This window comes from Amphiura filiformis, chromosome 4, assembly GCF_039555335.1.
Source record: "Amphiura filiformis chromosome 4, Afil_fr2py, whole genome shotgun sequence".
NCBI lineage: Eukaryota > Metazoa > Echinodermata > Ophiuroidea > Amphilepidida > Amphiuridae > Amphiura > Amphiura filiformis.
This window is the reverse complement of record NC_092631.1, coordinates 77470374-77485234: the sequence shown is the minus strand read 5'-3', so window position 1 is coordinate 77485234 and position 14861 is coordinate 77470374. Positions and strand designations below refer to the sequence as shown.

General features: G+C 36.8%; 1 protein-coding gene across 1 annotated transcript; it reads right to left on the bottom strand.

The window, feature by feature from the left end:
• Positions 1-12437: 12437 nt before the first annotated feature.
• LOC140151444 (uncharacterized) lies at positions 12438-14590 on the bottom strand. The gene is made up of 2 exons (XM_072173792.1): positions 14463-14590; positions 12438-13951 (listed from the first exon to the last, which is right to left on the bottom strand). The coding sequence occupies exon 2, from the start codon at positions 13922-13924 to the stop codon at positions 12506-12508; it is 1419 nt and encodes a 472-aa protein (XP_072029893.1). The 5' UTR covers positions 13925-13951; positions 14463-14590; the 3' UTR covers positions 12438-12505.
• Between the last annotated feature and the right edge of the window lie 271 nt (positions 14591-14861).

Here is a 14861-nt window from a genome sequence, read left to right as displayed (position 1 = left end):
AGGATCCAAGGATATGATTCCCTTTATCCTCTTTAATTGACGTCTGGGTTTTTCTTTTTTTTTAAGTTTGTAAAATGTAAACTGGTTGCTTCTTATTATAGGATCAGAGTAAGAAGGCCTCAGCTTTTGCGAATGCGAATCTGTTGCTTTTGTCTAATTCAAATAAGATTTAAAAAAACAGTTGATGTCTTTAAAACTCTGCAAAAAATACCAGCTTTTCCAAGAGACCGCCGGTTTCCCCTGAAAACCAAATATTGTCACTTTATATATGTTCTTCATGTGCATGCCCGGGGTGTGTAGGCCTTTAGTCGCTATTTAAAGAACCACTGAACCACATGACCACTGGGCTCCTTTCATGATGTCGCCTTCATTGGATTCGTAAAAGATACTCATGATACAAGCGTAGTTATCATCGGCGGTTAAGTACAAATTCATCCAATTCCTTGCGGCCTTCCCAGTTACCTACTTTGAAAGTGTACGACGTTCTACAGGAAGCCTGCCATACATTAGCTTACATTATTACTTCCTCCTCTGAACTGATGCTGGTTGAAGTCTGCATCTGTGTTTTGTTTAAATTTACAAATTTATCTTGCTCACTATTTCCCATTGAAAACTGATGTAGCTTACCACTTGCTGTTTTTAAGAAGGCTTTAAAGACACATTTGTATAAATCTTCCTAATTGTTGAATGTTGTCTACTATCTAAAAATTACTTTGCCAAGTCCATAAGCATATTACATAGACACCAATATCACCACGATCGGCCTGACAATACCGTTCAAGTAATTTTCACTCAAATTCCCCATTTTGACTGTCATTTTTTAATTTTGGAGCATAGGGTAGCCATTTTGGATTTTGGAAACTATCTAGATGACTTCTTCATGCCCACAAAGTAGAAACTAGATACCAAAATTACAGCTCGCAACAATTGGCCTGAAAATAACTTTCAAGTAATTGTAACTAAGATTAGTCATTTTTGGCCGCCATTTCGAATTTCGAGCATAGGCCTATAGCAGTCATATTGGATTTGCCAAAGTGTCAAAAAGATTTTGTTGTTGTTCTGATGAAACTCCATAATATTATACATTATCGAGACATTTGGTGTGCTTTCATCACAAAAATATCGTTCAATCAAGCCTGTTTTGGGCATTTTTGATATTTTTGGCGGCCATTTTGAAAAAGAGCGCTAAAACATCCCTACAGGACTTAAGTTTTGGCAACATGTTTTTCCTGTTCTTTATGACCAAAGAGCTTTTATAAACATAGAGTGGCAATAGATTACGTAACGCATTGTTCCTTTGTGCCGATTTGATTTACCGACACGCTATTTATCGAGTACCTTTTGTTCGGGACAAAGGGCTTCCGCCATTAAATCGGTAACTGACCTGACAGCGTATTAAGGCAGGCTACTGTCAATAAGTGATCAAACGAAAGTCACGTGAAAGCGCTTACTCGAGCGAAAGGTACCTTTTGTTCCCATACAACCCAAGGGTGTGATTGAGTAGCCGAAATCACAAAAGGCACACTTTAGCCGTCGATGTACAGTTCGTTATCACCCACCTGACTTTAGTCGCTTCGTTTAAATAAATTGAATGCTCTTCCTGGTCGATTTTCTCAAACTGACCTTGATTAAATGACGTTTTTCCTGATGACTCCCTTTATCTGGACCAGTTGTTAGTAAAGATGAATGGTTGATAAGCCCCCTCGTCTGCATTCATGAAAGTCTGTTTACTATTAAAGGAAGGTTTAAAGGAAGGTTTTATTTCAAACTCTAATAGTGACCCGCAGGTCAAATTGCTAGAATTGTACATTAAACACACCTAAACAGACACAGTGCAATTTGCAGGCAGCAGCTTAATCAGCGCCAATATTGCAACAATGAAACAAACAACTATACAAACATCCAATCCAACCCAACCCCATCCCCCAGTAGGCAATGAGGATAAAGTGCCTTGCCCAAGGACACAACACGTTGGCACGAGCGGGGCTCGAACTCGCAACCTATGGATTATGAGTCGGGCGCCTTATCCACTCGGCCACACGTGGCCATTGTAACCTCCTTGTCTTATTATCCAGATCGATTATTTTAATATTATTTTGATGGAAATAAACTTGTCTATCTAAGCTTATCTATATGGTTAGGTAATTCTATAGGTACAGGCCGACTAAGTTCCCTGAATGATGTTTAATGATTGTTAACGTTATTCGTGTTACACAAGTAGTCTTGCCCAATGAATTTGACATACAACAAGGTCAAAGCAAATAATGAGGAAAGCTATAGCGGCTAATTAGTGGGAAACCACATCATTTCATCATGTTTAAGGCTAATGGGTTCGTCATTATAATCTAATCACTGCCTTCAAAGTGATTTGCAAATTAAAGAATAGTCCTAATTAGGTATCTGTATCATTATAAAACCCGGGTATAAAACTACTAAAGAGTCGTACTAATCAACATCACATCCACCAATCACATTTTGTTCCAATCACGCATGCTCGTTCCTTACCATGCTTACGGACACAACACACTAAATAAACGCCATCAAAGATTTCTGAGGAACTCGCTCGCTATCTTACTTAAAACAGAAACTGACTTCAAACGGTACGGAGTTCTTAAGCGATACAATAAATACACGACACTTTAACCTGTTTCTGAAGAATTTACCGAAATCACATGATCATGACTGCAAATAATGACACTCGCTTTCTTCTTGATAGTGAAGTTGGAACGATTTCGCCGGATCTCCCAAGTTTTTGCGATGCCAATTCTGTCTTGGATTTGCGTACTTTTGATGACGATGCATTATCGCGTTATTTTTACAGCACTGAAGAAATTTCCATCATCTTAGGTTTCTATCCAATCACACTTCTATTCGGCGTGTTAGCAAATGGCCTGTTTCTTTTGGTTTTGTTTCAAATCTCCGAAATGAGGACAGTGACAAATGCTTATCTCGGCAATCTGGCAGTAGTTGATCTCATGTTCATGTGTAGCGTGGATTATCAATTCCTAGGTTTTTATTTTCATTCTCCGAGAGTAAAAACTTTGGCTTACAACTCTTCCGTCGGAATGGGTGTCAATGTGACGGTTCAGTACGGTTGTCATTTTACCTCCATCGCACTACTGTTTCTGGTGACGGTAGAACGTTATTTAGGTATTTGTAAACCATTATCACATCGTATGGTCGTCAAGAAGGGCCGCACTTTAACATTGATCATTTCTGCCTGGGTTTTTGGCTTTCTCTATTCATGTGCATTCGTTGCACCCAGATCATACGTCTTGGTTAAAACGTGCGTAATGTGGCCAGATGATGAAAAGTATGAAGGTCTACCGAATGTGCTTCATTCTCGCAAACCAATTCATTCATTTTATCAGAATATGCCACCCATTCTGCAAGTCATACCATTTATTGTGGTATTAATCTGCAATACAGTCATGTATGGTCTCATTGTTAAGAAACTTCACGAACGAGTGGCGCGTTTCACCAACGAGATGCAGCATATAATGCAAGTTCGTAATCAAGTCGCCAGACTTCTGATCATCAACGGAGTTGTGTTTTTCTTCTTATTCACCCCCTTCTACGTAGCTCGGTTTAACGAAGCGTTATTGGTACTCACGCAGCGTAAATACGGATACATATTAACCGCCAGTCAAAGGGGAGTCGTTGATTGGCTGGTCGTATGTCTTGCAACCATAAATAGTATAATAAATCCCGTGATTTATGGTATTACTAATGAACGTTATCGCCGTGCATTTTCTAGCGTATTTAGTTGCCGTAGGATGGTTGGAGATCAAAGTAACAGTTCAAAAGGCGGAACAAATAGCGTAAAGCTTGAAGTGTCCAAAACAGGAACAAATTCCATAGCTGGAAACGATAAGCCATAAACATTCAAAAGAAAACTGACGGTATGTGTAGACTGTAATGGAGATTGAAAATCTAAAATGAACCATAATTTCTTGTAATCATTTTCACAGTTTTCACGTAAGTGGACACATTGGTTGGGTGATATTGACTAAAATCTAAGTAATTGGGACACTCTTATTGGGACAATCGTTCTGTATAAAACAATTGATAATTTGTAAATGGCATTTCACAATTGTATATCAGCTGTTTGTCTCATAAGTAGACTACAAAAACGAAAAACGCTCTTCAATTTATATTTAGTATTTTTGTCTCCATATTCGTATCTGATTTTCATATAAATAAAATTTAATACGTAGACACAAGATACTTCGTATAGACACTGTTAGGACGGTTGAGTAAAACTTTGCGCAATACTGGGGGCCATATGAACAATCCTTTTGTTTGGTAAAATATCAGTCTTTTCTTGGGGAATATTAAATATTTTAAAAGGACAAAAATACTCAATGTAAATTGAAGAGCGTGTTTCGTACTTGTAGTCTAAAAGTGCACTGTATTAAATATAACACTACTACATCCATTCTTCCTATTAACGCTTGGTCTGGACATATCTGATGAGTAGAAAGTTGCGTGACGTGATCACAAAATCTCATCTGTCGCTAAATTGAACCGATGATGAGATAAAGCCACTTGAAGCGTTCAATTTTTATGGGTATGTGAGTTCTCACCAAATACACTTCTAGTGCCCGTTTCTATTCATCGTTATGTATTCTTCTCCCGTGCATTATTTTCGCGAACTACCCTTCACAGCCCAAATTATATAAACCTGCACGCTAAACAATGCATTATCTAAAACCTGCACGCTAAACAATAGATTCTAGATAATACGTGCACGCTCAAATACTAGAAATACTACTTTCACATAACCATATAGTAGAGTTAGGTGACGCTTTTGACACAGAGGTCACATAACTATATAATTGTCTGTTCGATATATATACCATCAAAAAAGTACGAATATACATTCTGTGGTGTTAAAATGGTATAGTTACAAACGGTGTTCTAGAATAGGGTACAATTACCGAATAGGGTGCAACTCGCTAGACTTGAGTCCAGTCCTCGTTTACGGAGTTTAGGGTTAGGGTTTAGGGTTGGGGTAGGGCAGTCTTGTAATAAGACTAGTAGAGTTGCACCCTATTCGGCAATCCCTGCAAATATCATTGTCATAAATTATGATTAATGACCTCAAATAAATCAAACATCAAATGAGAATAATCGAGCTTCTATTAATTAAAAGGGCCAAAAACAGGTGGATCATAATTATACAAGATGACACCATTGCAAAATATTCAGCATTTTACAAATGAAATACATGTAGGCCTATATCTAAAATAACATAGCCGGGCCCGGGAAACACACACTAGCGCATAATATCATGATCATGCTTTATAATACCATATGCCTTCAAACACGTGTGTTTGAAGGCCTATGATAATACTGAACAAATTGTTAAATCCCAATGTCGTGTGTTTTAATATAAGTAGATTTTAAAGTTCAAATTATAGAGCTATAAAGTCCAGTTGATATTCACCGTAGTACTAGTCGGACATCTAAATCGATCGTTTCCAGGTGAACCGGTTCATTGCTCTAAATGATCACAACATAAAGTCAATTGGTTACAAACCATGCGTGAATAAGTTACTAAAGTATGACGTATGGCGCAATCGATACCATTGATAGCTAACTTTTACAGGGATTGATTTTCTTTACCAGTTAAATGCTACGTAGCTGGTCAATGTCCTGACGGTGTTTTTAAAATGTAAGATATTTTCCCTAATATTAAAACTAATATAATGAATGCAGCAATTAATATTGCCTATTGTTTTAATAGGCCTACACTCAAAGTGTATGACGGATAATGTACTCGTGCAAATGCATTCGTCAAGATAATTGCACTTGCCATGGAGTTATTGCATTTAGCTCTTGAGCCTATCGGCTCTCGAGCTAAATGCAATAACTCCACGGCGCGTGCGATTATCTTGACGAATGCATTGCACTCAGTTCATTATCCTTATCTTAAAGTGGCAACGATCATCTCGGGGATCAATAGGCAATTTATACACAACTTTAATTTCTTTTACACTTTCGATGGAATCACTGAATGAGCCTTTAAGTTTACCCTGCAAATGACTCATTATGCATATTCTACACATATACTTCTATATTTACAATTTCTCAACATTTATACATGTTGAACTCGATACGCTGAACCATGCTTCGCTGGCGTCCTCGGTTTTTTGGAAAAAGGGGTAGTTTAAAGTACATTTGTTGAATACTTACATTACGTTTCAGCTCCTGCGCCAACCATGCAGAGTCATAGAATGTCAATCTTGTAAACCGTATCCCACAAGGTTCTGTTATTGGGCCACTCTTGTCTACTAATACACCCATCATGGGGTCCCTTGATTTTTTGGTTTGGGTGGGGATGTGCGGGTGCGAGTCTGAAGACGGACCCTGCTCATTGAGCCCAATGTACGCTGATGACTTCTCTGGGTGATACTCGATGGCTCATAACCAAATAACCTAGCATGTCTAAAATTGACGTTTTGAATTTATATTAAAAGTGTGATTCTTTCTGAAAAATAAGAAACTTCATTAAGACAATGACTGACATCAGTGTAACCCATGCACATAAAGGTACCTTCCATAAGTAATAAACAAACCGGCGTGTTTAGCGTCCCCGCTCGCTTCTTTATTTCAATATAGCCTAAACGTTTTTGGACAAATGTTTCAGAAGTGAACATAATTATTAGCAATAGATTTGCTTCTTCCAGTATGCATTTTAGAGCCGGTTTTGTGTTAATCAATCCTTCAGAAATGGCCTCTTCCTCTTCCTGCTTCCTTTTTTCAAAAAGGCCAGACGCCAAAAAAAACCCATGTTTTTCTTTTTACTTGGCCTAATGTATATATCTCATGTACGACGTATAAGTATAACAATTTTATAACTTGTACCTTTGCGGCACTTCATCATGTTCATTGTTGTTGAATAACATTTTTAACTAAAACTGTTTCAGTTTTCTTAACACAAACAAACAAACAAACAAACAAACAAACAAACAAACAAACAAACAAGAAACACGTATTAGTTTGAAATAAGCGCTGTCCTATAGCACAGTATCTGTGCTTATAGCATATTGTTAGGTCATGTACCATAAATCATACACATTATAAATTAGATTACACTTCATCATGTTCATGATTTATACACCGCATCCATTGGACGACGTATGTTAAAATATTATCACTGAAAGTCGAAGGAAAAATATCACTTGCTTTCTCCATGATGTTGTGCTATAGCCTATTTGTAAGCAGTTTGACTGAGTTTGCAAATGGCATTGGTACATACACCTGCTAGGTGTAAATCCAATATTAATCACATTTAGTTTTACTACCGTTTCTAGAAGGAAGGGAAAATTTCAATATTTATCGTAATTGAATAATTTGAATAATTTGTTGCTATTAAGTAATGCGTAAGTTGTTTGAAAAAAAAAATATTAGAAAGTCAATATCTAATGCACCTGTCTTACCATATACGGATAAAGTTGTAATCCGTTAAATGATTGTGAGAATATTTTAATCGTAAAGTGGTTCCCAATCCCATGGCTTACCTTTCTATTTCAGAAAATGCACAAAATCGTTTTATAAGATTGTTCTGACGGCAAAATGTCGACACACCACAATTTGGTGTTTTATAGTAATTTATTTCAGAAGGTATTATTGCGCAGAAGATGTAATAATTGTAAATTTAAGTGGAAAATGGTTTGAGAAAATCAAGGCAACTTGAATGGGACAAATCAGTAGTTTAGTACACTGCACACAAAAAGTATCCACTTGAAGGAGTATTTCGTGATCTTAGTATCCTCTTTTTATGACATTTTTCAATGATATCTACGAAAATAGCTTATTCCCAAAATTTCAGTTGATTCTGATTTTGCGTTTGCTAGTTATTCCATGCTTACACTGCAAAAAATATTTTACTCAACAGTGAGTAAAAAGGTCACAACTCAACAGTTGAGTAAAAAAGTACTCAACATTGAGCTCATACAGGTCACAACTCAACAAATGAGTAAAAAATTACTCAACATTGAGTAATGTTTTACTCATTTGTTGAGTTGTGACCTATATGAGCTCAATGTTGAGTTGTGACCTTTTTACTCACTGTTGAGTAAAACATTTTTTGCAGTGTATGTGTATCACACTGCTCCATAGGACACTGTGTTGAATTACGTTCTGGTATACAAGAAAGTTATTAACATTTTGCCGTTATTTTTTGCTGAACGAACTAATATTCAAGAATTTTTTTGTACATATACATTTAGCCGGAGGTTTCCAGTGGTATAAAAATCTCAACTTTTTTTTTAGTAAAGTGGGGAAATGATGCTGTGGATCACGAAATGCCCCTTTAAAGCAAAGGTAACATCTTATAGACATTAACCTAAATAAAGTAGATGGATAATTTTGTTCTGTGTATTTTGATACCTCCTTCTGCACGATGCGACTTTATTTTCCCAACTTTGACCAATGACCAATATGAATGAAAAAAGGTAACATTTCAAAGTGACAATGATTTATAGACTTTTCTTTTGATATTATGATCTGTCACGCTGTAATGAGCCTGTTTCAAAAGCCGGTGGGGATCACCCTGAAGGAAGAAATACCACAATTTTGTGATGCTCTTTTTTATTCAAATTGGTATAACTTGAGGGAGTCGCATCGTGCCGAATGAAGTGTCAAAATACGGAGAACAACATTATCCATCTTTAGACTTTATTTTGATAATTTAGGTCTAGTGTCTTTAAGATATTGCGTTTGTTTTAATTGTACGGAAACTTTTTGTGCGCAGTATAAATCCCTGATATAAATGCAAAAGGGGCTATCTTTGTGATGGATAATTTCCAATGGGTCCTATATAATACAATATTAAATGGGGGCTTATAATATAATTTTTCTCACGTTTTCCTTATTTTTTATTTGTATTTGTTCCCTTTTTGCCTAAATTACCTTTTTACTTCTGCTACAAGGTCCCCATTAGAAATAAGCCTTATAGATATTGGTCATCCCATGGGCGTATTAAATAGGATACGTCCATGATCATCCTAATTCCAAAACTGTATACTTATCACCTGTGCTATTTTTACATATTTTGTATTGTAAAGTTGTATTTTTATGTAATTTTGTATCATGGTGTTATTAATACTGTATGTAAATTGATATTTTTGTACGTGTATTTTGACGTAGAACCAAATAAAGTCAATCAAACAATATGTATAGGCTAAGTTTTTTTTTATATCTAGTCAATTTTTAAGAGTACAAAAATCAAATAATCCTAAACAAAAGACAACGCTTATTTTAACCCGAGAGCAGGCATTTTGGAAATTGTGGAGATGCTAATGTTATAACTTCCTATTACGTCCAAAAGATTTCCGATAATTTGAATTGACCTTAATAAGAGCTGAATCTGAAATCGTTGAAATCAATTGTGTGACTTTGACACTTTGTAACTGTCAATATCATCTGTGTGTGATGTCTGAGAATATCAATGACGTTCTTGACGTGTACAAGAGCTTACTGACAAGACATTTGAACAGATTACAGATTTATTATACTTGGGATATAGGGAAGGAAACGGGGAGTACTTGACATGTTGGGATACAAACGCGTCATAACTATCAAAGTAATAATAATAATAAGTCTTTATTTTCCACATCATCTACATTAACAACAACATTAAACAACAAGCAAGAATATATAAAAAAAAACACGAAAAGACGAGTAAAATGACATGGAGGAGATGATCAAAAGGCCATGAAGGCCAGAAGTGATCATCCCTAAGACATAATATAAACAAACATGATTTAAATAATGTTTATGTCACCACAATGAATATAACATCATTGAAATGACATAAGCATTAATGTATAAATATATACCGTGTACGGAAAGTAAATCCCCCCCCCCCCCTATATATTTAAGGTTAAAAAGTGATGGAAAATCGTAGAAACTTACCAATACTTAAGTGTTTTTGCTTTTCTGATCTGATATTGTTGTCGCCATCGTGCTCAAATACAACTGTTTCTTTTGTACCCTCTAATATATTAATGCTGTCTTAATGCCGCTCTTGACCATTTTTGTCGGAAAATGCATATTCTGGGCCATTTTGGACGCCATTTTGAATTAAAAACCTATGAATGGCATAGTTTGGGTACAAATGTTTCAATTGCATAGCCTACAAAGACATGTTTAAATGCTGTCTTAATTCCGCTCTAACCCATTTTTGTTTGAGAAAACGTATTTTGTCAGCCATTTTGAACTTCATCATGGGCGCCATTTTTTATGGTCTGCTGAGCTCCAAGGACCTTTAAATTTCTCCTCCTCGGGTAAACGGCTGTAAAATTGTGAAAATTCGATCAAATTTGATGCTGTAAACGCCGAGATATGCTAAAACATTTCAGTTACCATCTTATAGATTGTGTGGTTATGGTATACAAACATATTGCCTTCAGTAATTCATTTGGCATACAGCACCAGGGGGGTATTTACTTTCCGTACACCGTATAGAATTAGCATACACAATTTGTAGATAAATTAAGACATTAATCACTGTAAAGAAGCATGTACATGAAATTACAACCAAGTTTGATGCAATAAATATTTCTTAAATTGATTTCTGAAAGTTTTAACATTCATAGCATTTTTTAATTCGAGAGGAAGGTCATTCCAAAGGGAAGACCCTGATGTCCTGACACCTTTGCTCGCAAAGTTTGTTTTTCTTTTCTGGATATCATAATCATCGTTTTTCCTAGTTTTGTGGCTATGAATTTCATGTCTTTTACAAAAGTATTCCTTAAATATGTTTGGCAAGTCATCATTAATATGTTTGTACATAAGTACACCAAGTTCCAATTTATAAGATTCATATACATTCAATATATTTAGATCAATGAATAATGGTCTGCTATGGTGCCTAAAACTAGTTTTACATATATTCCTAACAGCACGTTTTTTTTTTTTTTTAATTCGATCCAAATGTGTTTTACATGCGTTTCCCCACGCTATAATGCCATAGTTTACATATGGTAGAACAAGTGTACAATAAAGGGTATACAATACATGTCTTGGTACAAAATGTTTCAGTTTATTAATAATTCCAATATTTCTGGATATTGTCATTGAAACTCCCCCTATTTGGTCCTTCCATGTTAAGTTTTCATCAATTTGAACTCCAAGAAATTTGGTTTTATTTACTCTTGTTAAGCTTGTTCCATCCAGTTCAATATTTAGTGCTTCAAATGGTCTATTTGTTTGGTGTTGAGTTCCAAGTACCATATAGTTTGTTTTGCTCGCATTCAGCGAGAGCTTATTAGCTCGAAACCAATTTGTAACTTCCCTTAATTCGGAATTGATCAGATTTACTTTGGAGTTAATATTTTTATGTGAAAAAAGAATAGTAGTGTCATCCGCAAAAAGTACGAAATCCAAAATTGATGAAGTATAAATAATATCATTTATGTACAAGATAAATAACAATGGCCCCAATATTGACCCTTGAGGAACACCGCACCTTATTTGTTTGAGTTCGGAGCTATGAGCGTTGTAATTGACAAATTGTTTCCTATTTGACAAATAGCTTCTAAACCAATCAAGTACAATTCCTCTGAAGCCATAATGTTCCAGCTTATAAAGTAATATATGATGGTCTATCGTGTCAAATGCTTTTGACAAATCTAGATAAATACCAACTGTAAACCAAAAGTATTCATTGAAGTCTAACAATACCACCAGTTTGGCTGAGTAAGTTGGCTGCAGGGAAGGATAGACATCACACTGATAGCCTAATGTCTATAGTCACCCTCCTTCATTTATTATTTATTTACATCCGATTTTATCAATGTAAAGTATTTGACATAATTTGCCATTAATTAAAATGATAAAAATTTATTTCGGTTGCACATTTTGCACACTAACATTAAGATACGAGTCCTCTAAGACAATTGGAAGAGGCTCTTTCGCACTCTGGATCGAGATATCTTATCTATGCACAGAGCACACGCATGTTCTCTGCGCATGGCAGTATACCATAAAGTGCATCCACTCCGCGCCGTAACTGAAAGAAATTTGTTTCTAAAGTTATTTTCATATTTAAAGATGGCGATGTTCAGGATCTAACCTTTCAATTTGGATGTCACGAGGTTTTAGGGAAACTCTTAGCCAACCGATATGTCCTATTCTAAATTGTAGTTAAAGGGGCATTTCGTGATCCACAGCCTCATCCCCCACTTTTCCCCAAAAAGTTGAGATTTTTACACCACTGGATACCTCTGGATACATAATGTTTATGTACCAAATATTTCTTGCAGATTAAAAAAAAAAAAAAAAATATCGCCAAATTTGAATTTCGTTCTGGTGCACCAGAACGAAATTACAACGCATTGTCTATGGAGCAGTGTAATACACATAATCATGCATAACTCGCAAACGCAAAATCGGAATCAACTGAAATTTTGGAAATAAGCTTTTTCGTGGATATCTACTGAAAAATGTCATAAAAGAGGATGCTAGGATCACGAAATCCTCCTTTAATAAGCGTTTATGTGTCATTTTCGTCTTCCTCACTTATTGGTGTTGAGTTCAAGTGTTGTCCTCCAACTAACACACCCAAAATAACTGTTTCCCGTCGAGGATCATGTGATGGGCGACGAGGTTCTTGTGATGGACGACGTGGATCCTGTGATGGGCGACGTGGATCCTGTGATGGGCGACGTGGATCCTGTGATGGACGACGTGGATCATGTGACGGGCGACGTGGATCTTGTGATGGGCGACGTGGATCATGTGATGGGCGACGTGGATCTTGTGATGGGCGACGTGGATCATGTGATGGACGACGTGGATCTTGTGATGGGCGACGTGGATCATGTGATGGGCGACGTGGATCATGTGATGGACGGCTTGAATCTCGTGATGGACGAAAGAGGTCTTGTGATGGTCGTCCGGGCTCTTGTGATGGACGACGTATTCCTTGACGTCGTCTTCGTTCAATTGGCGGTGCCGAGCTTGATCTGGGTTCCTCTGCAGTCAAAACATTAACCCGACGCCCTCGAGGTAAATGAATTACACCGTCTCTCAGCTTCATTATCGGCCATGTGCTTTCAATCTCATGTAGAATACCCATTTTATCCAATACAAAAATCTCGTCAGGTGCAGTTTTAGTCAGAAACTCCATCGTGGTGAAGGAAATTGAACGATGCTTCTTGGCAATATCAATCAGGGTCTGAGAAAGCTGCTCAAATTCTTGTTGGAAAGCCACCCATTCATCAGTTGCCAATTGCTGAGATTGCAGAAACTTTTCCTGGTTCGCTTTGCATGTATTAGCCAAAGCTTTAATGGCTACATTCACTTGGGATTTCCGTGCTTGTATGCGTCGTTTCTCTTCTGCAGCTTTAGTATCAATCTGATTGCATCTCATTGTTTCTGTCTCTCTCAAATGCTGTATAAAATTATTGGTCTGAGAAGAAACGCGACCTTTCGCTTCCTCACGTATCTTTTCTATTGATTTGATAACATCATCTAGATTAGCATCTGACTGGGTTTGTAGATCCATTACTTGATTGTGAAACTGCTCAATGCGATTAACTGCAAGATCACGAAGAACATTATCCGCTGCAGAACTGCCTCTCTGACGACGTCGACCTCGGTCTGTCTCTTCATGCTCTTGCTGCTTCGTCTCCTGGAAATCGTCCAGGAGCTGCATGACCAGGTAATTTGTTTTAAAGTTCTCGGCTCCTTCATTTGGTATTTGATGGAGTTCCCTGCAATGAGGGCATTCGAGCTGAGGCCTTCCAGAATTGACGAGCTTTGTAAGACAGTGTAGGCAGAATGTATGTTGGCATGGTATCGCTTTGGCAGGATTCTTTCTTGTGTATTGCTCAAGGCATACAGAACAATCAAAATGTCTGGCAATGATATCAGAACTACGCCGTATCAGTTGAGGTGAGCTGGTGGCCATTGGGACAGGTATGCAGATGTGGTTTACCTGAATTGAGAGAAAACAATTAATCAAGGTTATACTAAGCAACGGGGGTGTGTATGGGGTGAGTTTTCTCCACACTTGTTTTTATAGTGTTGTTATGCATGCAAGGACATCCGGAAACTGGAAAATCAACATTAGTGGTGGAATTGAATTATAGTGACAGCGTAACGTTTTACAATTACGTGTAAAAACGAACAGATGTTGGGGTGTGTTTGTGGATACGGGTGTGGGGTGAACCTGTGATATTGTGGCACAGGGTGTAGGGTATAATATAGTGGGAATTACGGTTGTGATATTCGTGCAACGTGTCTGCAATTGGTAGGTAAGTTAGTAGGCCTAAGTTGAATTATAGTTTAAAGCACTGCGTTAGAATTATTTGTGAAATGGAATATAATTTATAATATTATTCAAATGGATGCGTATTTTCTGCAAACGGGGACACAAAATACTTTAATACTTGAAATGTTTAGGGCCCTAGAGTTATTTATAAAGACGATAGTAATTAAATACTCACAAATTGCTGTTTAATCGTTCTCTTTGGGCCTACAGCATCTACTTCCTCAAGTTGACAAAATGGTGAATGACTGTACTGACACCGATAACATGTAGGCCTATTGTATAAAGTCCTAGCAGTCAACTTTGGCATCCAATACATGTGTGCAATGAACCTTCATTGCCGAGTATTATATATGACCAACCAAGTGTATTCCAAAAAGGTTATATATTTTATTATTTTCAGTTCCGTTATCTTCCATGACAGTTTATGTCAATGTCGCTTCGAGAGCTGGATGTTTATTTTCCGTTCAAAGAAATTCCGTCATTGTTGACTACACGGAACAAAATAAAAACTAGAGCTGTTGTGGTTCCAGGTATAAATAATATGTTACAATCAGGGGTAAGCATGTAAGTGCTA

Excerpts from the sequence above, each read along its gene's own strand:
- LOC140151444 (XM_072173792.1), bottom strand. The coding sequence starts at position 13,924 with ATGGCCACCAGCTCACCTCAACTGATACGGCGTAGTTCTGATATCATT.